This window comes from Opisthorchis viverrini (genome assembly GCF_000715545.1).
Source record: "Opisthorchis viverrini unplaced genomic scaffold opera_v5_55, whole genome shotgun sequence".
Taxonomy (NCBI): Eukaryota; Metazoa; Platyhelminthes; class Trematoda; order Opisthorchiida; family Opisthorchiidae; genus Opisthorchis; species Opisthorchis viverrini.
Window position 1 is genome coordinate 1045777 of NW_008751709.1, and position 21521 is coordinate 1067297.

General features: G+C 46.7%; 2 protein-coding genes across 2 annotated transcripts in view; one reads left to right on the forward strand and one right to left on the reverse strand.

The window, feature by feature from the left end:
• T265_03623 (hypothetical protein) overlaps positions 1–21521 on the forward strand; it is a gene marked incomplete at both ends in the record, with an annotated part of 65549 nt that overhangs the window by 7366 nt on the left and 36662 nt on the right. The window contains 4 exons of the mRNA XM_009168158.1: positions 5829–6132; positions 7864–7999; positions 12922–12989; positions 14465–14603. Coding sequence (XP_009166422.1) covers positions 5829–6132; positions 7864–7999; positions 12922–12989; positions 14465–14603 — 647 coding nt within the window. The remainder of the gene's footprint in view (positions 1–5828; positions 6133–7863; positions 8000–12921; positions 12990–14464; positions 14604–21521) is intronic.
• T265_03621 (hypothetical protein) overlaps positions 21307–21521 on the reverse strand; it is a gene marked incomplete at both ends in the record, with an annotated part of 8403 nt that continues 8188 nt past the window's right edge. Inside the window, one exon of the mRNA XM_009168156.1 lies at positions 21307–21509. Within this exon, the coding sequence (XP_009166420.1) occupies positions 21307–21509 (203 nt within the window). The remainder of the gene's footprint in view (positions 21510–21521) is intronic.

Sequence of the window (21521 nt, forward strand, 5' to 3'; positions counted from 1 at the left end):
CCCCATCCACCTTTATTCTTTTATTTACAATAAGGCTTTCAAATAAGTCATGGTTGTACGGCAGTGAACCATCGGTGTTGAACACTGATGTCATGCTGTCGATGATGATGATGATGATGATGATGATGATGATGATGATGATGATGATGATGATGATGATGATGCGTCGATGCTCTCCACCGTTAATTGATCGCCACATGGTCCAACTGAGTCCACAGCTGGCTTACATGTAATACCCTCCAAGTCACAGGGTGCCAGCGCTTGTGTTATCTAAGTCGAATGATGTTCATGCTGCCAACTGTGGTGATGATGATAATAATAATGGAATAATGTGACAACTCTTGATAGAAGCTGTGGAATAGATCCCTTAAATTTATCGAGGTCCTGTTTTTTATTTTACTGATCCTGACCCAAAGCTGTCACCGTGTCGTCGTGGTTGGACTTCTGTGCTGCAATGATCCTGCGGGCTATACTGGATGAAAATCAGTTCCCAAAGGTTCAACCATGTCAGGAAAGCCAACGGAGAGCAGCCCGACGAAGAACAGCGAGCTCCGTACTACGAGTAATCGTATTACGGGTCGGTCTGGAGGTAAAGTCGTATTGTCCTCTGTGATAGGAGTGTGAAGGCAGTAAGGTTTCGCCCCCAGGCGACCAGCATGTCCATATTTATGGAGGCAGCGATGCTGCTTTCCCCCGAGGAAGGACGGATCATAAAAGGTTGGTCCCGAAAACCGCACATTCCGATCGCCCAACGGTTGACCGTGACCACCGGTCGATATACTTTCAAAACCAAAGAGCCCGGTGCTGCTCAAAAGGCACCTGCTGTGTGCAGCCGCATCAGGAATGAGACAATAATGCCCTACTCCCTGGGCCTCCAGCCCAGGCCGGCCTCCTACAATTAAGTAGGCCGGACCATTGAGTTATTAGCTCCCGGCAGGGTCCCCCAAAAAAACCCCAACGACCACTGTCTCGCAGTTCAGACTACTAAGTCAGAAGCTAGGGTCAGAGTCCCCGAACAAAACTCTGCATCAGACTTTTGAGTCAAAGGCTCAAGGTGGGTAACTCAACTAAACCCCCCTTCTTCGGCCTGGGCAACCGTGAAGTATCAGCTGTCCTTGCAGCTCTTCGTTCGCCGGCCTTCTCCCTCATTCCCTCCCAACCCATCGTACAATGCAGTGGAATGAACCCATCTGCCAATCCCATAGCCATGTCTCAACCATCGCCCGGAAAAATAAACCAAAACAATCACCTACTAACATCGAGATGGCCCAGTTGGTTAGAGTGCGAATTTATTGACCGGAAGGTCTGCGGTTCGAAAGTGACCTCTGCTTCTCGACCTCTTATGCCTAGGCTTGTGCCCTGGCAGTATTCCAGCCCTCGTGCAGCCTTCGGGTGGCATGGCAGTTAAGCCTTGGAAGGGTGCTACGGCTGAACGACTTACCACTAACATCAAAATATCTGATCCACGTTGCAGCCTTCAATGTCCGTACTCTATGTCAGATTTGGCAACAGGCATCCCTCGCTGAAACCTTACTTCCCCTCTCTATCGATGTATGTTGTGTCTCCGAAACACGCATACAAGACCCCACTTCGATCGTGCTCCTCAAGCCGCTTAGGGTGAGCCCAGATGTCCCACATTTCACTCATCGGGTGTCCGGCGATTCTCACGCAAAGGCTCGTGGTATCTGCGGTGTGGGAGTTGCACTCATCCCCAAGGCTGAAGGCGCCTCACTGGACTGGACCCTAATAAACAGTCGCCTTTGGGCTGTACGAATGTCTGGCTCAATTAGGATTAACGCCGGTCGATGCGGTAAACATTGTTTGTTTGTCGTGTCAGCATACGCCTCAACAGATAGCAGTTCTGAGACTGAGACTGGACGAGTTTTATCAAGATCTGTCACGACTGCTTCGGTCGTAAGGAAAGATGGATATAGTAATCCCGGCTGGTGATATGAATGCCCAAGTTGGACGACTAAGTCCGGAAGAAGCAAAGTTAGGTGGTCAACTTGGAGTCGATGCAGAGCGTACGGATAATGGAGAGCGGCTTCTTCATTTTTGTGCAGATCATCGTCTGTTCCTGGCCAGTACGAACTTCCAACACAAACGCGCACACCGAGTTACTTGGAGGCCACCTGCTACAAGACAATCGTGGATTCAATTGGACCATGTGGCTATCAGTTACAGAGAGCCTCAGTTAAGGATTGTCGTTCCTTCTGAAGTACGCAACTTGACTCTGATCATGCCATCGTGCGGGCCCGCTTAGCACTTCACTTTTCGCCAGCACTACACGTGCCGAAAGAAAGCAGCTTCGTTCATCAACTTGGACAAATTTCAGTAGCTGAGGATTATCGAGCGGATCTGACTAGAAAGCTACAAGAAACGCACAGCATGTGGACGACGAAGACTGCTTGGACGGTGAATGTAGGCGATGCTGTCAGCTTTCAGAATTGTTTGTCCAACCCATCTGACTCGACTCAATGAACACTGGATATCTTCGAGTTCAGCGGATATTATTGCTGCCAGCAAGGTCATACCAGCAACTTGCGACTATGATGGCGCACTCAGATCCCTCAAACACTGGATAATCATGAGCTTGAAGGATGACAGAACGCTGGTGGATTTTGAAGGCCCAGGAGATGGAGAAGGCTGTTGCTGCAGGTAAGAGCCGCATCCTGTTTCAGCTGATCCGACCAGCGGGTCAAAAGAAGACAGGTGTTAGGGAGACAATATTCGAAAAAGCCGGAACAGCAATTCACTCCCTCAGTCACCTTCTTGAGTTGTGGGCTGAGCACTTCCAAGAACAGTTACCCTGGTCTCCTTCAGCACAACCGGCAGAAGAACCAAGCGGGCCAGGATGGAAGATTGACACCAACCCTTCATCAGCAGCCGAAATCCAGCGCGAGATTTCAATCCTGAAGCTCGATAAAGCGCATGACCCGAATGGCCTACACCACGCGCTGTTCAAAGGTGGCAAGGTCCTGGTGAACAGTCTGACTGCTATACTGCAGTAGATTTGGAACAAAAACGGAATACCAGATGAATGGAGCTCCTCGACTGTCATCCCAGTTTTCAAAAAGGGAGCAACAACGTCATGCAAAAACTATCGTGGTATCAACCTCGTATCCGTCGCATTTAAGGTGCTCTGTAGCATTATTTTGCGCAGATTGATGGATTATCGGGAGACACAGGTTTGTGAGAATGAAGCTGGGTTTCTCTCTGGTCGAGTATGCATCGACCATATCTTCACCTTGAGACAAATTCTTGAACAGCTCCACTGCTTCAGACGTCCCACGTTGGTCGTTTTTCTGGATTTGAAAGCTGCTTTTAGTTCTGTTGATCGTCAGCAAATTTGGCAGCGTCTGGCGTTCAAAGGTGTTCCCTCCATATTTTCCTCCCTTATGAGGGCATTGAATGCAAACTCCTGTGGGCCAGGGCGAGAGAGAGAGTGTGTGTGTGTGAGTATACGGGAAGTTCTCGCCTGAGTTCACCACATCCAGTAGTGTAAGACAAGGCTGTCCCCTTTCCCTTTTCCTCTTCAACTTTGTTATTGGTATGCTGCTTGAGATTCCTCTGCCTGCCTCTGAAACCTCGGGAGTCGAAATGCTCCCGGGACGTTCCCTCACATATATTGAGTATGCGGACGATATTGCTCTTCTTGGTTCAGATCCTCCCCAAACGCAAACGATTTCAAATAACCTAAATAACTCGGTTTGCCTCACACCTGCAAAGTGTAAAGTGCTGCTACAAGACTGCGGGATCAAACCCACAGCTCATGCTTGCAAGTGAGCCAATCGACGTGGTAGGTAAATTTGTCTACCTGGGCAGCTGTATAAGTTCTGGTGGACTGGCTGGAGATGAGATTATTTTTCGAATCGAAAAGGTCAGGTCAGCTTTTGCCAACCTGACACCTATGCTGCCGACGTGACGTGAGTTTGTCTGTCAAGGAGAGAGTTGACGCCGCGTGGTGTGATCCATACTGCTCTATTGATCAGAGACGTGACCCTTACGCTCAGAGGACATACGGAAGATGTCAGTGTTTGATCATCGGTGTCTCCGAAGCACTGGTCAGGTCTTGTGGGAACATCGGGGCGAGATGGCTCAAGTGGTTAGAGCGCGAATTTACTGACATGAAGGTCCGTGGTTCAAACCCCGCCTCTGCCTCCCAACTTCCCCTGTCTAGGCTTGGGCAACATGGCAGTATCCCAGTCCTCGTGCTTCCTTCAGGTGGCACGGCAGCTAGGCTTCGGGGACATCGCATTAGTAATGATGAGGTATGCCAACTGGTCTCAGGAGGAACAAACTCTCCCGCGATAGATGAATTACTCACGCTTCATGGGCTGCGCTTGTTGGGTCATGTACTCCTCCCTGGATGGTTCCCCCGGACTCAAATCACCAGTGGTTATTGACATTGGCGGAAAAGGCCCAATCGCGCAGTCGATGGGGCTCGTGCATCAAAGCTACGACCTTCAATGCGTAGCCATCCGATTTCCGAACAGACTGAGCATGCCTTTGCCTCCAAGGTTTGGTTTTGTATTCCACTTTCCCGTTTTCCGGTGATCGAAACTGTAGCAGTTGAAACCAATGTGCCTATGGCACACGGTTTATAACTGATAAATTAATCAATTGATTGATTGACTGATTGATTGGTTGATTTATTTATTGATTGATTGATTGATTGATTGATTGATTGATCGATGGATGGATTGATGGATTGATCACAGAAACTTGGACACACAGCAACGGCTAGTTGATTGACAGCAGCAGCATTGCTGCTTCGGATTGATCACAGAAACTTGGATACACAGCAACGGCTAGTTGATTGACAGCAGCAGCATTGCTACTTCCATAGATATGAACATGCCTGTCGCCCAAATGAAATGCTTCACTATGACCTGATCTCCGGACCGCCTGGTAATACGACTGCTCTTAGTACGGGGACTCGCTGCTCACCTTTCAGATGCTCTCCGTTTAGTCTTCCTGGCATAGTTGTACCTTCAGGAACTGAGCTCCAACCATTAGAGCCTGCAGGATCATTGCGGAACACAAGCCCGACCACCAAGGCGACTGTCTTGAGTCAGGTGTAGCTCAATGGGTCGCGGAGGCATACAAACCGCCACACCGTGGTAAGATTTCGCGACAGATGTCACTTCTTACTGGACCAACATCGCCTCCTCCTTGAACAATGCCGGAAGCTTCAAACACGATATCGGACAGAACAGAGCGCTGCTCGAATCGGAGAAACGTTTCCGCCAGTCTCTGACAAATTATCCAACGTCAAGTGAAACTTGGCGTGTGCACTCACCATGAAGCCTAGTGGACACAGTAGGCTACGGAAATGGAAGGTGCGCAGAATGCTGGAGGAGGGGCAAGAACATTATTTCGGTTAATCCGCGCAACGGATCCTAGGAAGTCATTTGAATGAATCCACCAAGTGGCGCGAACATCTTCACTAAAGAGAGGCATTTTGACCGCTTGGCCAAGCAAGTTGATTGACAATTATCGTGGTCGCCTGCTGTCACTCAAACTGCGATAGGGACCTGGAAATTTCTACAGCTTCGTTGGCTTATGACTTCGTATGTTCTCTCAGTGATACCACTTAACATCTTGTACGGATGACCCACTCGCATTGTTCAATGGGGGGGTTATCCTTAGTCAGTGCTTGTCTGATCTGTTTGCCTCCTTCTAGGGAGAAACGAGAGTGACCACTAAAAAAGAGGACTTTAAATGAGTCTTGACCTGAACCCGCTTGTTTTTCAGTTCACATCACTATTCCTCTCCTTTTTAATGCTTATTCTCCTCCTGATGCTCGTGTTTCTGGACTTTCCTAGGCTATGTTGGTGTGGTCAACCGAAGTCAGAGAGACATTGACGGGAAGAAAGACATCGCGGCTGCGTTGGCCGCAGAACGGAGGTTTTTCCTCGGGCATCCTGGCTACCGACATCTGGCCGACAAAATGGGCACCCCTTACTTGCAACGCACCCTCAACCAGCAGCTGACCACTCATATTCGTGATGCTCTTCCAAGTATGCGCAACCGACTTCAATCACAGTTGCACAACATCGAAAAAGAGGTGAATGAGGTCATGGCACTAAAACCAGATGATCCAAGTTACAAAACTGCTGCGCTACTACGGTACGTGGTCATGTGGTTTTTTGCTCTTCCCTCCTACCAAATAATAATGATGCCAATTTACTTAAGTTTAGTGCATCTCGTGGTCCACACGCAAGAGTCCTAGTAGTGGCCAGCAGGTGAGAATACCATGCGGCGTCCAGTTATCACTCCTACCGTTCCCAATTCACACGTCACTGGTCTCATCACTTACCATGGATATCTGTACTGTCTAATAGTTACAACAGTGTTTTCACTTTCTGCACAAATGCTGTGACATACTGGTGGTGCTCAGGGTGATTGTATGTGTGTTGGCCAACGTATGAGTTTGGTGCCTGTTGTCTGCAGACTAGATCAGCCACCTTGATTTGCATACCAAGCAGTTCGAACCACAGTTCTGTTAGCCAGTTGTCGCCAAACGCGCGACATGAAGGAGCGTTACAAATGAATTTTCGGTTGAACCAGTGGTTCAGATAACGGGTAGTGTTGTGCATGAAGGTTCGTCTCCGTTTGTCTCATACCTCTAGCTGGCAAGTGGGTTTACGTGTATTTGCGATAGGGTTTGCAGCATCATCCCTCTGTGATTGATGGATTCGCAGCATCTCCGGTTATCTTTGGAACGGGTTACTTTTCCTGCTATTCGTGTCGGCTGTCTTGCGAATACCGGCTGATGTTGCCCTTTCCTTTCTGTTCGTATCTCCTAACGGGGGGCTTCGCGCTTTGTGTTCATTCGGACTTTTCAGTTTAGCTTGACCTTAGCTGGGAAACCCGGCAATATATCTGTGTTGTTGTTTCTTACGAGTGACACGGCGGTTGTGCACCGAAAGAGCATCGGTTATAAACTATTTACTTCCCTATTAGATTTTGAAACTAAGACGATTAGACAATCCTAGTAAAAGGTGTTGGAAAGGATGTTGTTCCCATCGGCAGGCGCCCACGTCGTCTCCCGAGTTTCAGGTTCTACTTAGACCTAGTAGGACTCTATTAAATCACGACTGGTGGTAGAGCTACTCCTAATTGCCACCCAGAATTTGATTCGAAGCAGCACTTTTTCTGCTGTATGAATCGTCACGTGATGCACGTCCCCACCACTGGTGCGTGGTGCAGTTCGCACCCATTTCGAAGGAGCTCATGGTCATCCCGACACCAGTACCGGTGCAACGATGGATACTACTGATGAGGCGCGCGAGTAGTCTGTTTTCTCTCATGGCTTCCATCCTTTCAATTGGTGCCGTGAGCATGATATAGATGAAGATCCCGTAGCCACGACCTTCTGAGGATGGGGATGTGCGAACGTTCCTGGGTGGAAAAGAAAGGAGGAAAGCCCTTCGCGGTGGAGTTACGAGAAAACATAATACTCACATGCCTCCCCAGTAGTATCCGCCCTTACATCGGTAGCAATACGCCAGTAATACATACCGGTGCTTAAGTGCCAAACAACAATGAGGGAAGAGAGCCTTAGTAAAGTGTGAAAAGAAAAGCGAAAGGTAGGGGCTTATTGCTTATCTTCTTAAAATACCAATTTCATACGAGAAGGCGAAATTCAAGTGGTTTGATGTCAGTTTACAGTGTTAGAGCAACTAGAACTGTAACACTCATTCGCACAATTATTTGGTTTTAACGGAGAACTCAGCTGAGTCCCAGCTTAATATTTCCTTGATGAGAGATTCAGCTGAGTAGTGTTCCGTCAGGAAAATATACTCCGATATCTCGAACAGTCCAGTCTAGATTTATCTGGTTTTTCACCTATTTTAGGATGGTTCGATCTTTCGAGACTGAATTTACCAATATCATCGATGGCAATCTGGGCAATGTGGATACACAGTCACTTTCGGGTGGTGCTGAGATTGGACGGATATTCCACGAGCGCTTTCCTTACGATATGCTCAAGGTGAGTTATCATCGTGTTCGATAAATCTGTTATTATCGATAAGGCACAGCTCATTTGCAGCGATTTTCAGTGTTGTGCACACTGCCGATGATTCCCAGCAAAGTTTAAACTGATGTCAGGCGCTTTTTGGGTTCCGTTAAATTTTCATTTGGAGTCACTAACCGCGTAGATTTGCATTGTAAGTCCATCCTGAACCATTCGACGTGGCGAAAAGTCCAAGTTTGGGGCTTCTCCCCACCCCAATGTGACCCTTAAAAGTTGCAGATGGCGTCACATTTTCGACTTTGGTTCACTGACACTTATGTCGCTTTGCAAAACGATTTCTTTGCGCCGTGATGATTGACCATTGTATTTACACAGTTCAATTCTACTCGTAGGCTTATCACACACTAAGCTGATTTCATTTATCTAGCTAACCGTCTCAACATCATCAGATGCTTACGCACTGGTTCTGTCTTCATTCATTGATGACTAAGGAAACAAGAGCGAGTAGCTACACATTGATGACTGGTGAATCCAGGAATAGCAGTAGGTCCTTTCATTGGGGGGGGGGAACTTCTAGAGGACAAACTGTGCGTCGGAAAAAATACTTGGGATCCACGCGCCAGTTCATGCTCGCCAGTATCTCTAACCATTCGTCGGTCTCGTTTTCGATTTCTATCCAACGAGACGACGACTACCAACACAGCTGAGTTTGCTTTCGTCCTTTGCTGTCAATTTATGGCTCGTTTCCGTCCTTCGCACGATTGTGCGATCAGGATTGTTTTAGCAAGTCGACTGAATTGCTTGTGAGGTACATGACCAAGCTAGCACAGTCGGTACAGTGTCGCACACATTTTGCTCGAATTATTTCTTTTGAAGACTGCAGGGCGCACTTCCGATCTGATACTCCCACCGGCGTCGGCCAACGGTCCGAAAACATCGGAGTTCCAACACGGGATGTTTTCTGAAGCCCTTGGTTATAAATGACCAGGTCTTTGGCTCATAAAAATATGGGACGTACAGCAACACTACAGGCAAGCTAATGGCACGATCATGCCACTCTAATTTTCCCAATCCGGGTGGCGGTGCCGTCCCCAGGTAGACTACGGGGACCGACACAGGCGGGCCAATCAATCGACAAAGCTGTGGTGTGTTACTAGGTTGTCTTTTAAGGCGTCAGACTTTCCGCTCTCATCACTCAAGCGCAAAAATGTCCACCTGTTCAGACGTAAAAATTCAGACGCATCCAGCTTGTTCCGGTGGAGTAGTGGTAGCACCCGCCTCGCATGTTCGATGTTCAGAGTTCAAACCCCGACATGGTCCAGGATACACACTACTTATGAGCTGTGATAAGAGCGAAACTCAAGTTTATTTCCTCCTCCCTTTGGTGTGCACTCACCAGAAAGATTGCGCCAAGGCAGGAGGACGATTTTTCAAACTAGTGTGCATTCTACAAATCCTGCAATCCCCAACAAATAAAACAGATACCTGCCACATCAATGGTATCATCTGCAGGAAAGAGTTTTGGGCTTGATCGCACCCCTTCTCGCAGCTTCTTTTTGTGGGTGTGGAATGCACACCAAATTTTTTGGTTTATTTGCTATTGTGTGCAGTTGTAGGACCACATAGTCCGCGTACTAGATGTCTGTGAGCGGACGCCTGGAGGCATTTCGACCGCTTAAGCATCAGAGGCTGGGAAGAAGTTTTCCTTATCCACGTCGATGACCATTTGGAGGGACAGAGAACGGATTCTGCAATTACCACTGGATGCAATGGACTAAGAGGAGAGCCTGCCATAGCACCTATCTTGTCTCCGGGAGTTGACATGCAACGTCTTAAAAAATATTGAGAATGCGGGGAAGCACTTTTGCTTCACTAACACTGCCGTATTGCCTGATGATCAACAGAACCCAACGCAATTTTAAATCACGGAACATGCCTTTTGTTGATTGGTGGAAACAGTGTTGCTGTTCCAGAATCTGTCGGACAGCAGAGTTATACGTACACCCTTCTTCAGGGCTAAACCTGGGCCGATGTTCAGCCCATCCGTGAGGAAAACCGATAGAGGGTGCAGGGCAAAACGCATAATGAACCCATCTAACGACGCAGTACTGAACATCCACACAGAGCCACAATCTACTACGCACTGAAGACGTCATCTTGGTTGATATCGTTTGCAACCCAACTGCTGAACTCAGTGAACGATACAACAGTCATCTATACAACCTGTTGTGCTAAAAATTTCCCTCAATAGCAGATAGTGGTTTTCACGGTGCTAGTTTACTCTCTTTGAAGATTGAGATAATGAGGCTGCCGCATTCCGCATGTACCTTTTTCCTTTCACGTGGCACCAATAATCTCATTAGGCAAACTGCCCGAGCTTCTCCGCTTTATCTGAAAATGACCGGGTATAATCCTTCCGCACTTGGTGTATTTTTACGCTTTGAAAGAATGATTTCAACTGTCAACAGATTACTGTTTCTTACAATCCGTTTAACCATATCGAATGTCTCCAAGGGCTGCCTTGCTAGCGGCTAGCTGAATCGCTCTTCAGATTGCTCGGCCCATCTTTCCAGTCGTCGCCTTTGTCACTTTCGTCACAACCATGACAGTTTCGTCACACATTCTTTTGTTGGTTGATCGAACGAATCAGGTGATGAAAGGTACGGTTGTTTCTAATGGCAAAATCGTTCTCTATTTGAATTATCCACCTTTCCTCGCACTCTGCACTGCTTGACGCCCTACGGATCTGCGTGGACCCTCGTAATCGTTGCCTACAGGAATAGACTACACGCCACCAGTCTGGATTACTAACCTCGACTATATCCAACGATCGTTTTCTCGTATCAGGGAAACCAGACAGACGGCTTTGAGTGTAATTGCTTTTAGGTTTTATCGCATCTCGTCTATGTGCTCATTACAGGTATTATGCTGGTTCAACACAGAGGGTGGTAGTTCTCCGAGGATGTTGGTTTGAAACGACGTCTTGTGATTTGTCAAACATGTCCACACCATAGCGTGATCATATTCATAGGAACCAAATGGTTCCACGTTGGTTTGCACTAGGTGATCGCCAAGTTATATGATGAACATTTGTGTCTCATGGAATTGAAATGAGTTTCTGACGACCGGAGTCAGTTATTGATTAACGCGCAACTGGAGCATTCGCCCACCCCTTCCCCCCTCGTTGTCCGGGCATTACCTATCTGACTGCTGTCCCCACTCCAGTGCCTTGTATCGGAAAAAGACTCACCGACAAGGAAAAACAGCTTTATTGCTACCCTATCTGACCCTGTCCCCACTCCAGTGCCTTGTATCGGAAAAAGACTCACCGACAAGGAAAAACAGCTTTATTGCTACAAGCGAGTGAGAACGTAAAACGGCCTCGCTCTACATTAATAAGGGCACTGTTGGACCTTGATCCAAGGCTTTCTGATGCTATATATAAGGGTACTGTTTGATGTTGATCCAGGGTTGTTTGATCGGCGTTTAGTGGAGTTTGAGGGTCTCGGTAGGTTTCGGGTATTCTGCGATAATCTTCAGGAATCTGACCTTCCTGGCAAAAAAGATCACACTGTCAGTGCTTTTTGCCAGGCGATTTAATCCGGGCTGACCTTGGTAGATAGTCTCAACCCCAAAACTGCTGTCCAAGGGGTCACAAGTTCTTACTATGAACGTGCCGAATTTCCCACAGAACTTCACTGAACTGGATAAGCGCCTGACGCAAAGTCTAATTTCACTGGAATCCAATCTGGCAGGACACCTTCAGCTTTAAGTACAACATTTACACCACGTCATCTCTTCAGGGCTTCCATTGTAGATTACGTAACCTATTATCGGAAAACTAAGTGAATGACGCGCGAAATCACAAGCCGAGAATTGCGAAGTTTTTTAGGTTCGTCAACAAAATGCTGTACAAAATGTGTATATGAGATTGAGGTTTTCCTTCTAATAGTTTCACAAATTGGTGTAAGTCCAATGACAGCCCGGTAAGAACGACAGGCTGATGTGAATTACCAACAAATCTGCGGGCACAGCACGTGGTAACGCAATTAGTCAACAAGCGTGCGTGAAAAGTTCGTCAGAATTGGTTCGATATGTCAGGGGTCAAAAGTTCACGAGGGATTGTGGGTGAATATCAAATACTTGAGGTAGACGCAGAAAACAATGGGTTCGAGCGAGAGAAAGCGTTACATCATAAACACGTTGAGTAGGACTTGAAAGAGCTGGACTCATTCCGTGTCTTGCACGTGACACATCCGTCCAACTGATGTGATGTTCGGTTATTAGGGACGGCTGGCCTCCGGACAAGTTGCATAACCAAGCCTGTGTTTTGTGTGCCTGTTTCGAAGACCACATATGTCAATTTTAGGAGAGTATAAGTTTCAAGGGGTTATTATCTGTTGTTTCATTCAATGCAGAGTTCGTATTTTGGAAGTTCCTATTGTAGGAAGGATCTCGTGAACTCATTAAAGTTTTATTTTGGTTCATTTTGATATGCTGGACAAGATATACGTCTGAAGTTGACCATTAAATGATCCCGCGACGCCTGTAGACTGTCCTGCACCTTGACCCTTTGACCTTGACCCGCAAGACAGTGAGAGGATAAAGGGCTCCGTTCAGACATTCTATGTCCACCGTCTAAACTGCAAGGCACCGATCGATAAAGTTCACCTGGGATACCCTTTCAGACGCCTCATTGACTTGAAAGGTTTGCTCTGTTTTCACTAGCTGTTAACCTCACCAGACAATTTCAGTGGACCGATCGTTCGCCCCAAAGAGGTGTCCATCACCACTAGGCTCGTTTTTGTATTCTGTCTTGCAATCTTCCCTCCAATCCGTATGAAGTATTGTGTGTCATTGTGTAGTATTGCTAATTACAGTTGACCCAACACAGCTACGGTCCGTGTCTACCATCTGTTTGCACATATTCGTTTTAGATTCAATTCGACGAGAAGACCCTCAGAAGGGAAATCAGTATCGCCATTCAAAACATTCATGCTGTAAGGTAGGTGCATCCTGACACTTAATATTGTTTCGATATTCACACTTTTGAAAAGAAATACTCCGTAACGACGAAATAGGAGCGTTTCTGGGAGTTCCGAGGAATTCGGATCCTCAGCGCAGCCCAGTTCCTGTTCAAGGCAATTCGAATAAGCTGCGCGCTCATAAACACCATTTGGAAGAGGGGTAATTGTGCATTCAGTTTATTCCTTGGGCGAAGCTCAGGCACTCAAGATGCCTAATATCAAAACACTGTCAGACTCCTTGCAGATGGTCTGGCAATGCAGTCGACTTTTTGCTTGAACGAAACGCTTTCCAAGGACCTTATCAAGGTCCTTTAGCCGAACGGCAGTTGAACGTGTTGCAAGTTGCACGCACAGTAGCACGGTCGTATAATAGAACGACTGTCATGGAGTTCTGACGACGCTGGTTTATATCGTGTTTTTGTAGCTGTTTTGTTTCCGAGAAGTGAGATTGTATAGTAATTCGAAGGCAATGCGAACTCACTGCCAAAGGCATATCCATCACGTTTCCCGTGTGTACCATGCTGTCGACTGCGGTTAAACTACTCAACTTTTTCCTTTTATTTATGTTTCGCTTTGAGTAGGTTTGTGTTTTCACGCTTTAATCACCAGTTCATCACGCCCTCTTTTGACCATAATGGTGATCGCTCGTTTCATGGCCCATTTCTCAATAATGCTTTGGCAAGATTGAAGCTCTCCAGTTGAAATATCCTAGGTTGAATTCCAGGTCTAGAAGCTTCCAAACATTGGAGCCTAGTATTCACAATGTTCTGACGCTGATTTCCCGTCGGTATGTGACCATGATGCAGATGCTCGGTTATGTGGATGCTTCACTTTAGGACTGGTTCGAGCGTCACAAGCTTCGGCGATAAATGATAATCGTTCACCCATAAAACCCCTCTGTTGCCCAGCTGCCATATCACTTGAAGGAGGCTCGAGAGCTGCGTTACTGCCCAAGCTTAGACAAGAACAGCTGAGATGCCGGGGTTGAATTCGAACCACCAACCTTCCGGTTGGTAAGTTCACGCTTCAACTACCGAGCCATCTCGAGCTTAACAAGCTCCGGTGGTTTGGTCATTTCCAGTTATTATCTAGCAAGTGGAGTCATGGTTTTCCATTCTGACTACGGGATGCCGGTTGACGTGTAACCGAATGATCCAGTTTACCACCGTGGTTGCCAAGCTTTTTCAACATTGGGTTAACGAAATTAATAAACTAAGTCTTATCTAGATTATCGGCGGGTTGAAGTCGTTCGTACTTCCTGTTTTTGTGTCAGGCTTGTAGTAGACTTCTTTACGCTACCATTTTTCTCCAAATAATTTAACGTGTTTCTGTGACGTTTTAACGCGGGTGTTGCTTTCAATGCTGACGGGGGTGATTTCCTGTTAGTGGTGCACCAATCCCATGACGCTGGTTGTTCCTCCTATCCATTGATTTTTCGCATATTTCCCTCCAGAGCTGGCCTCTTCACTCCCGACAAGGCATTTGATGCAACGGTACGGAATTTGATCACAATGCTCGGTCCCCCATCCATGCGATGTGTCGATTTGGTTGTAACAAAGTTGTTGGATATTCTTCAGCAATGTGGCGAAAGGGTCAGTTGAGCTTGCTTGCATTCATCATGATCATTATCGTCCCACAGCTTCAGTGTGTTCCGTGCATAATCCTTTTTATCCGGCGGTATGCACATGTTTACTATTTATTTTTTTCGGCAAAACAGGCGCACATGGTGTCAGTTTTGCTCTATCTCGTGTAAATCCAGTTACACCAAGAGGAGGAGCAATACTCATGTTGGCACTATTGATCCTGAGAAGAGACGCATTTTAATTTCTTTGTGCGTAGAATGCACAATGCACACCTTGTATTCAAGTGTTGGTTATTTCGTCAGCTCCAGTCTCCTCGTTCTGCACACAAGCGCGTGTGGACGCACACCCGATGTTCTATCAGTCAGCACTGGCTTGATTCTAAGCGGTGTATATGTAGTATAGATACATTTGCATCACAATCGTGTACACCTCTTCATTGTCACCCTATTCATCTTCCACATACGTGGTGGGTCATACGTGACATAGCCACAGTTGAAGAACTCAGTGCAGGTTTTGTCGTAGTTTTCTGATTTATCGCTTCCTGTTTGAATATTTGTACTCGGTCTACGCCTTTAAGGGGGCAGGGGTCTAAGGACTGATATTATTGTATTTGGTGGGCCAAACTCAATAACAGTAGTTCATTTTTTTACATTAATAATCGCGTTGTTCGCCGAACTTGGCAGTTTTGCTGCGAAAGTTTCTTCACCAACCTTTTGGTACTAACGTTCTCTCCTTTTTCTACTTGTTCGAGTCTTTTAACGGGGAAAAGCGTGCAGATACGACTTTGTACATTGTCCATCAAGTCTGACGCAACCGCCTAGGTTATGCAACAAAACCGCATTTTGCATAAGGGAACTCTTTCACTGCAGTATTTGTATCGGTGCCCCGCTGTCTGCTACATTTCATATGGAAAGCATTCAGTATCTTCACCATGTGAGTCCCTGGCTTCTCACATAATCTCCTCAGTGTAGAATCTAACTGATCCGGCCTTCGTCTATGCAACTCTTGCAAGGATTTGTAGGCTGACAGTTATCCCCCCTCAAGGTGCAGAAATTTTCAAGTCAAGTCAAGAGGCTTTCTGGAGAGATTTTGTAGACTGTCATGACCGTAGACGTAGTGAACACTGTCCGTACGGTTACTCGAAGTTTTTCGACAGTCCACAGGTGCTTTCACCTTCAATGGGATTCATCTGGTGGACCCGTTCTTCGAGTTTCTGTCAATATTATGTTCCGTTCGAACGCCAAGTTGTACGCACTTGGTGGGAAATGCTCATTTGCAAAGTGGGTTGGTGTTGACGGGAGACTCAGATGAAACCCTCGTTTATGATACTTTTCACCTAATTACCTTACAAGTGAGTATATTTTACCACTTGTGTGCAATTCAGTCTTCACGTATTACGCAGGATTAACGGAAACTCGGCTTTAAGAGTTTTCAGCAACTCCATTAATGGTATGTCCCATAAACTTCCTGAAATATGTGGAGTTCGGACATAAACAGGGAACGCTCCTGTGACCATCCCGTGATTACATCAAGTACGGCCGGTTTATTCATGTTAGCTTTTCAGGGTGGCGCATACCCGGGCAGGCACCACCTCGATAGCATATCCGATTGACAGAACCCGAGATAACAGGAAAATGGGATAAGAAGCATCACCTCTTGAAGACGACCCATTTGTATCAGTGGTAATATTGAGGTTTGACCACAGGTTTGTCCATTAAGTTCAGTTTGTCAAGGAGTCTTTTAGAGACCGAAGCAGACCTACCTTATCAGCAACTCTAGGGCGAAGTTGCGACGACACCCATGCTTCTAAAAGCGCCAGTGTGATCCATAGGAAGGCAATCAAATCGCCTTGTTGCGGCCAAGTGACGAAGTGAAAAATCGGTGGCCAAAAGCTTTTTCCCAGTTAGCTTATATCTTCATATCAGCAGTTTTATCGCTTAAGCATCCGTGAAGCTTTCTTACAGAAGAACTGTGGTTTGTCTTCGGGTCCAACTTTGGGGGGGCGTTAGCAGTGTTGTGGAATGTAGGTAGCTCGGGTGCGCTGTTTGGTTGTTGGTCTGTTCGCCAAGCTTGGCAGTTGGATTGCAAACCTTTCATCACCAATCGAGGTGACATCGTCAGTGCAGGGTTGAGTGGGTGGGTGGGGAGGCGTTCATAATTAAATGATCGGATGGACCAAAGGGAACATGGATGTACTTTTCAAAGCTGCATCACCAAGGAGGTGACATCGTCAGTGCAGGGTTGAGTGGGTGGGTGGGGAGGCGTTCATAATTAAATGATCGGATGGACCAAAGGGAACATGGATGTACTTTTCAAAGCTGTTTGCGTTACTAACTAATACACAGTCGAATTCGGCATCAAGTCTTCTTGGGAAGTGTACGATATTAACAAACTCAAGGATCGTGACAATAGAAACGGTTGGGTGGACACAAGGGTTCGGTCCAAATAAATTATCAGTGCAGTGGAGGAAGGCTCCTCAAGTGCAAATAAATCAAATGAAATGGAGCACCGGAACTATATAAATTCGCAAGGAGACTACTAAGGAAGTGAAGTTTACATTTCCAAAACTAGAAACTTTTTTAATAAAGTGCTACATAGTACATGCATGGATCCACACCGCCTGATGACTTCCGGAAATTCCAGGATGAGCCAAAACAAAATGTAGTCATCCAGCTGGATAAGTCCATTGTGAATATCATCATCGAATGCATAACATCAGCGAGTATCAGTTTGCAGCCGCCTTTGTCGTAAAATTACAACTCCTGTGTGCTGATGTTATCTTCGGCCACGCAGCTCAGCCAAGCAATCCATCCTTCTAAGCAGCGGGTGGATGTCACTGGAGCCCACTGATGACACTTGCCTTCTGTCGATATGTTGCGAACCGTATAGTGACAACCAACGTTCATCGTGTTTTTGTTTACGTCCGAAAAGCGTTGTAACCATTCCTCGCGTTCTATCCAATGTCTTCCGAAGAAACGAGGTGTATAAGGACTACAGACCACGACTGTCTGTAACGTGGCCTTGAGGACCAATTGGTGAAACATACTGTTCTAGTTCAAACGAAATGGGGTGCGGTCAAAGAGCCAGAATGTCGCATCCCAACTGGCCAAGTCTCGCAGACGTACGAAAATACATCCCTTGCACTTGTCCCTTGAGACAGACTTGATGCCCTTTTGATACCCCAAGTGGGGTAACTTGGCGGAAATGATTCTGGCCTTTGAGATTCGTACACTAACATCGTCCTACCACCGGTGCTAGTGCAACTTCCACAATTTCCTCTGTCACTCCTTGAATCCATAGAGGTATGTTCAAAACTGTATGTCGTGCAACATAACTGTGCTTTGTGGGTGAGAAGCACATGCCGAACGACTCAACAACCTTGGTCAGCTTTTCAATTGATGTGTTTCCTGCTCTTTTCCAATAATACGAACAATCTCGTGTGCAAAAGCAATCCGTTGTCTGGCTTATTCCATAGTGTCAATGTTAACGTCTGTTAGGTGAACTGATCATCGGTATCTGATGAATGGTTCTCAATTGGCGGCCGAGTTAACCGTAGATATTACGGTTAACTGCAGTGGGCCAACAGATGAGTCAAATCCTTGTGAATGGGGATATCCAGCCAGGGACAGAGGAGGAAAGTGGAAAANTTCCAATAATACGAACAATCTCGTGTGCAAAAGCAATCCGTTGTCTGGCTTATTCCATAGTGTCAATGTTAACGTCTGTTAGGTGAACTGATCATCGGTATCTGATGAATGGTTCTCAATTGGCGGCCGAGTTAACCGTAGATATTACGGTTAACTGCAGTGGGCCAACAGATGAGTCAAATCCTTGTGAATGGGGATATCCAGCCAGGGAAAGAGGAGGAAAGTGGAAAAGGGATGCCTCACCATCAGCTCGTTATCGTTTACCCGCCCTGCTGTATGTGGCAAGTAAGGCGACACTGCTGCTAATGCCCCACTCTACCCCACCCCCCGCACAACCTGCAGGACCAGGAACCTTTGTTTCTCAAAAAGGGGCCACGGGTGCTGGGATATCGCCATGTTGTCCAAGCCTAGAAAGGGGACGTCGAGAGGCAGAGGACGGGTTCGAACCACGGACCTTGTGGTCACTTAATTCGCGCTCTACCCGCTTTGTTTCTCAGACCTATATCGATTCGCCGATACGAGAGGCTTTGTGAGTGTTACCTCTCCCTCAGTGTAGCTCATCTGGTGCACAAGGCGCCACACCGCGGTAAGACGCAGTCGCTTTGTAACTGGGATGCTTAATAAAGCTTCTCTGTTTTCTTCCTATCTTTTTTCTTGGGGATTGGCAGGTTTGTTGGATGTCGCAACAATATTTTGGGAATGTTTTTGGCTGCTGCGTTAACATCACACTATGTTGCGCAGTAGCCTCGTACCCAGCGTGCTGAATTACCGTGTAGCAAGCTGTCATAAACTGAAACAGCAGTGATCCATGTAATCAACATGACTACCGAGTCATTCGGGTGGTAACGTCATCTTCCGAGTCGCTGACCAAATTGCCACTCGTGCGTGCCTGTCTGCACTGACCTTTACTTCATCTTCCAGTCACTGCTTGCAAGCCACTCGCCTATTAGTCGAATTAATCAGCTTAAAAGTAACGGTTGACAACCACACGCTTTTCAATGCGGGTGCTGAATGGCGTGGACCAGACACGTCTTTCCAGTTGCTATGGTAATTCCGCCTTTGTGTAAATTAACACCGGTTGTGTGCGGTGCTTCCAAACGTCCACGATCTCCGTCAGTCTGTTATTGTGGTGCCCAGTGGACAGCGATGTGCCATGCTATGCGATACGGTGCTGTTGACGTTGTTGCGTCTTATTTCCTTTCCCATGCAGCCAACCCAGGTGAAACTGAATTTTTATGCCGGCCGATAGTCCCCTCTGTTCAGTACCGTTCGATAAAAATGTTTTATACATGACTGCCCATAGTGCTCCCATTCTTAGCTCTTGAGAGGATAAGAGGTGCTTCTCTATGCATTTTTATTTTTATTTGCGCCACTGACATTCATTACAGTTTTTCACGGAAATCTTGAGATCGAATTCACACATTCCTGTAACTGTAATCATTTCGCACTACCTGATGTAGCGTGACAAGTCAAGTTTGGGACTGTTTATCACAAATATCTATCCGTGGGATGGATTTCCACCCAACACGAATCACACTGTTGTCATGTTTTACACCTTTGCTGCCTTGCGGCGTGTAACGACTTCCTTCACAGGACACTGTCCAGTCATCAACTTGCTTGCTTGAGCTTGATACGACGGTGACAAGCCGATCAGCACTAGTATCTATCATCCGTGGAACTTCATCATCATACTCGTTCCTTAGGTTAGCATTCGTACTGAGTCGTTAGGCCAGTAGCTTTTCATCGCACCTACTCAACATTTCTGACTGCATAGAACAAGTAATTCACCTTTTTGGCATCCGTTGTTGCACCCCGTACCTATGAAACTGCCGTAACTATCAGACAACTAGTGTATGTTTTTTCTGGGGCATGCTTTAAAAATGTCAGGTAAAAATGTGCTCCGTTTATCACGTAGATCACCACACAGCCCCTGGATGCCTGTCAACCGGGGTATGTGCACATAACTTTGCGTTGCTGAATCGCGGTGTACCGTACACTCTTCCACCAAGCTATCCTTCAGCTATCTGGTTCATACCGAATTCTCTTCTTATGTATCATCGAAATGTCTTGTCACTATCTTGCCACTGCAATCCGCAGCGCTGAGCGTTCAGCTGTAGCACCCTTCCGGTGCCTAGCTGCCATGCCACCCGAAGGAAGCAGGAGGGCTGGGATACTGCCAGGTTGCCCAATTCTAGACAGGAGAAGTCGAGTGGTGGAGGTCGGATTCGACCCACGACCTTGCGGTCAGTAAATTCGCGCTCTAACCCCTTGGGCCATCTCGCCATCCGCAGCGCACTAATCCTATGTTCAACTTGTGTCAACAAACTGTATAATATGGCTTGATTCGGTTAGCACCAGAAAAAATTCTCTAGCCAAAAGTACACCTTTTCGTTCATCTTCATTGACACTTTCTTGCCATCACCTGCATTCAAGGGCAAAACACAAGGTGTAAGTTATTTGCCGTTTGCGGACGTGGCTGTGGACCTTCTTCGACACGGTTTCAGGATGAGCGTGTTTCTTGCTCTTTCTGTGATGTAGGATTGTGCAGCCCCAATAGTAGCTTTTGCTCTGTTTCTTGCTGTCACTGACTGCGACAGTTCATCCTGTGGGTGAACTGTGCGCCTACTAACTTTCATCCCTGGTGAACTGGCCTAATAAAAGTTGTCATTCCTATTCTGCATCACTCTGCTAGTCTTGGACACATTAAACCGATCCCTTCACGCATGGGAATTATCATTTATTTTTGAAGAGCATGGTCACAAACATAAGAAGTGAATGCAAGCGATGAATGCGAAAGAGTAACAGGAGAATATGGGAGAAAAGAGAGAAACGTCTCATTCGAAATCATGCCAAGGACAGTGCCAGTCTGATGAGGTGAATCCCAAAATATGTAAAGATTTTGGTATGGGAACAGGCGTCTAAAGACTAACAACCAAAGAAAGGACAAACAATGGTGAATGCTCTTCAAGGCGCAGTATGCGCTAGCACAGTCAAGACTCGCACATCAGGCACAAAGTGACCGTCATACTGGGTCTGGGGTGAGATTAAATGGCAAAAATGTACCTTCAGCTCCATGTGCCACGCATAAAAGTGTCATAAGTACGCAGGGAGCCCACAATGGCAAGCAAACACAAGTCACTGACTGCGACCTTAGGAAGTCCCAGTCCAATAACAGCCTTAGCGGATTGAGGAAAGCAGATCCCTCGATAGGAGATGATCACCGGTTGGTGAACCAAAAAGTCGATATCACAACCGATGGCATGTAGGGCTGAGATTATGG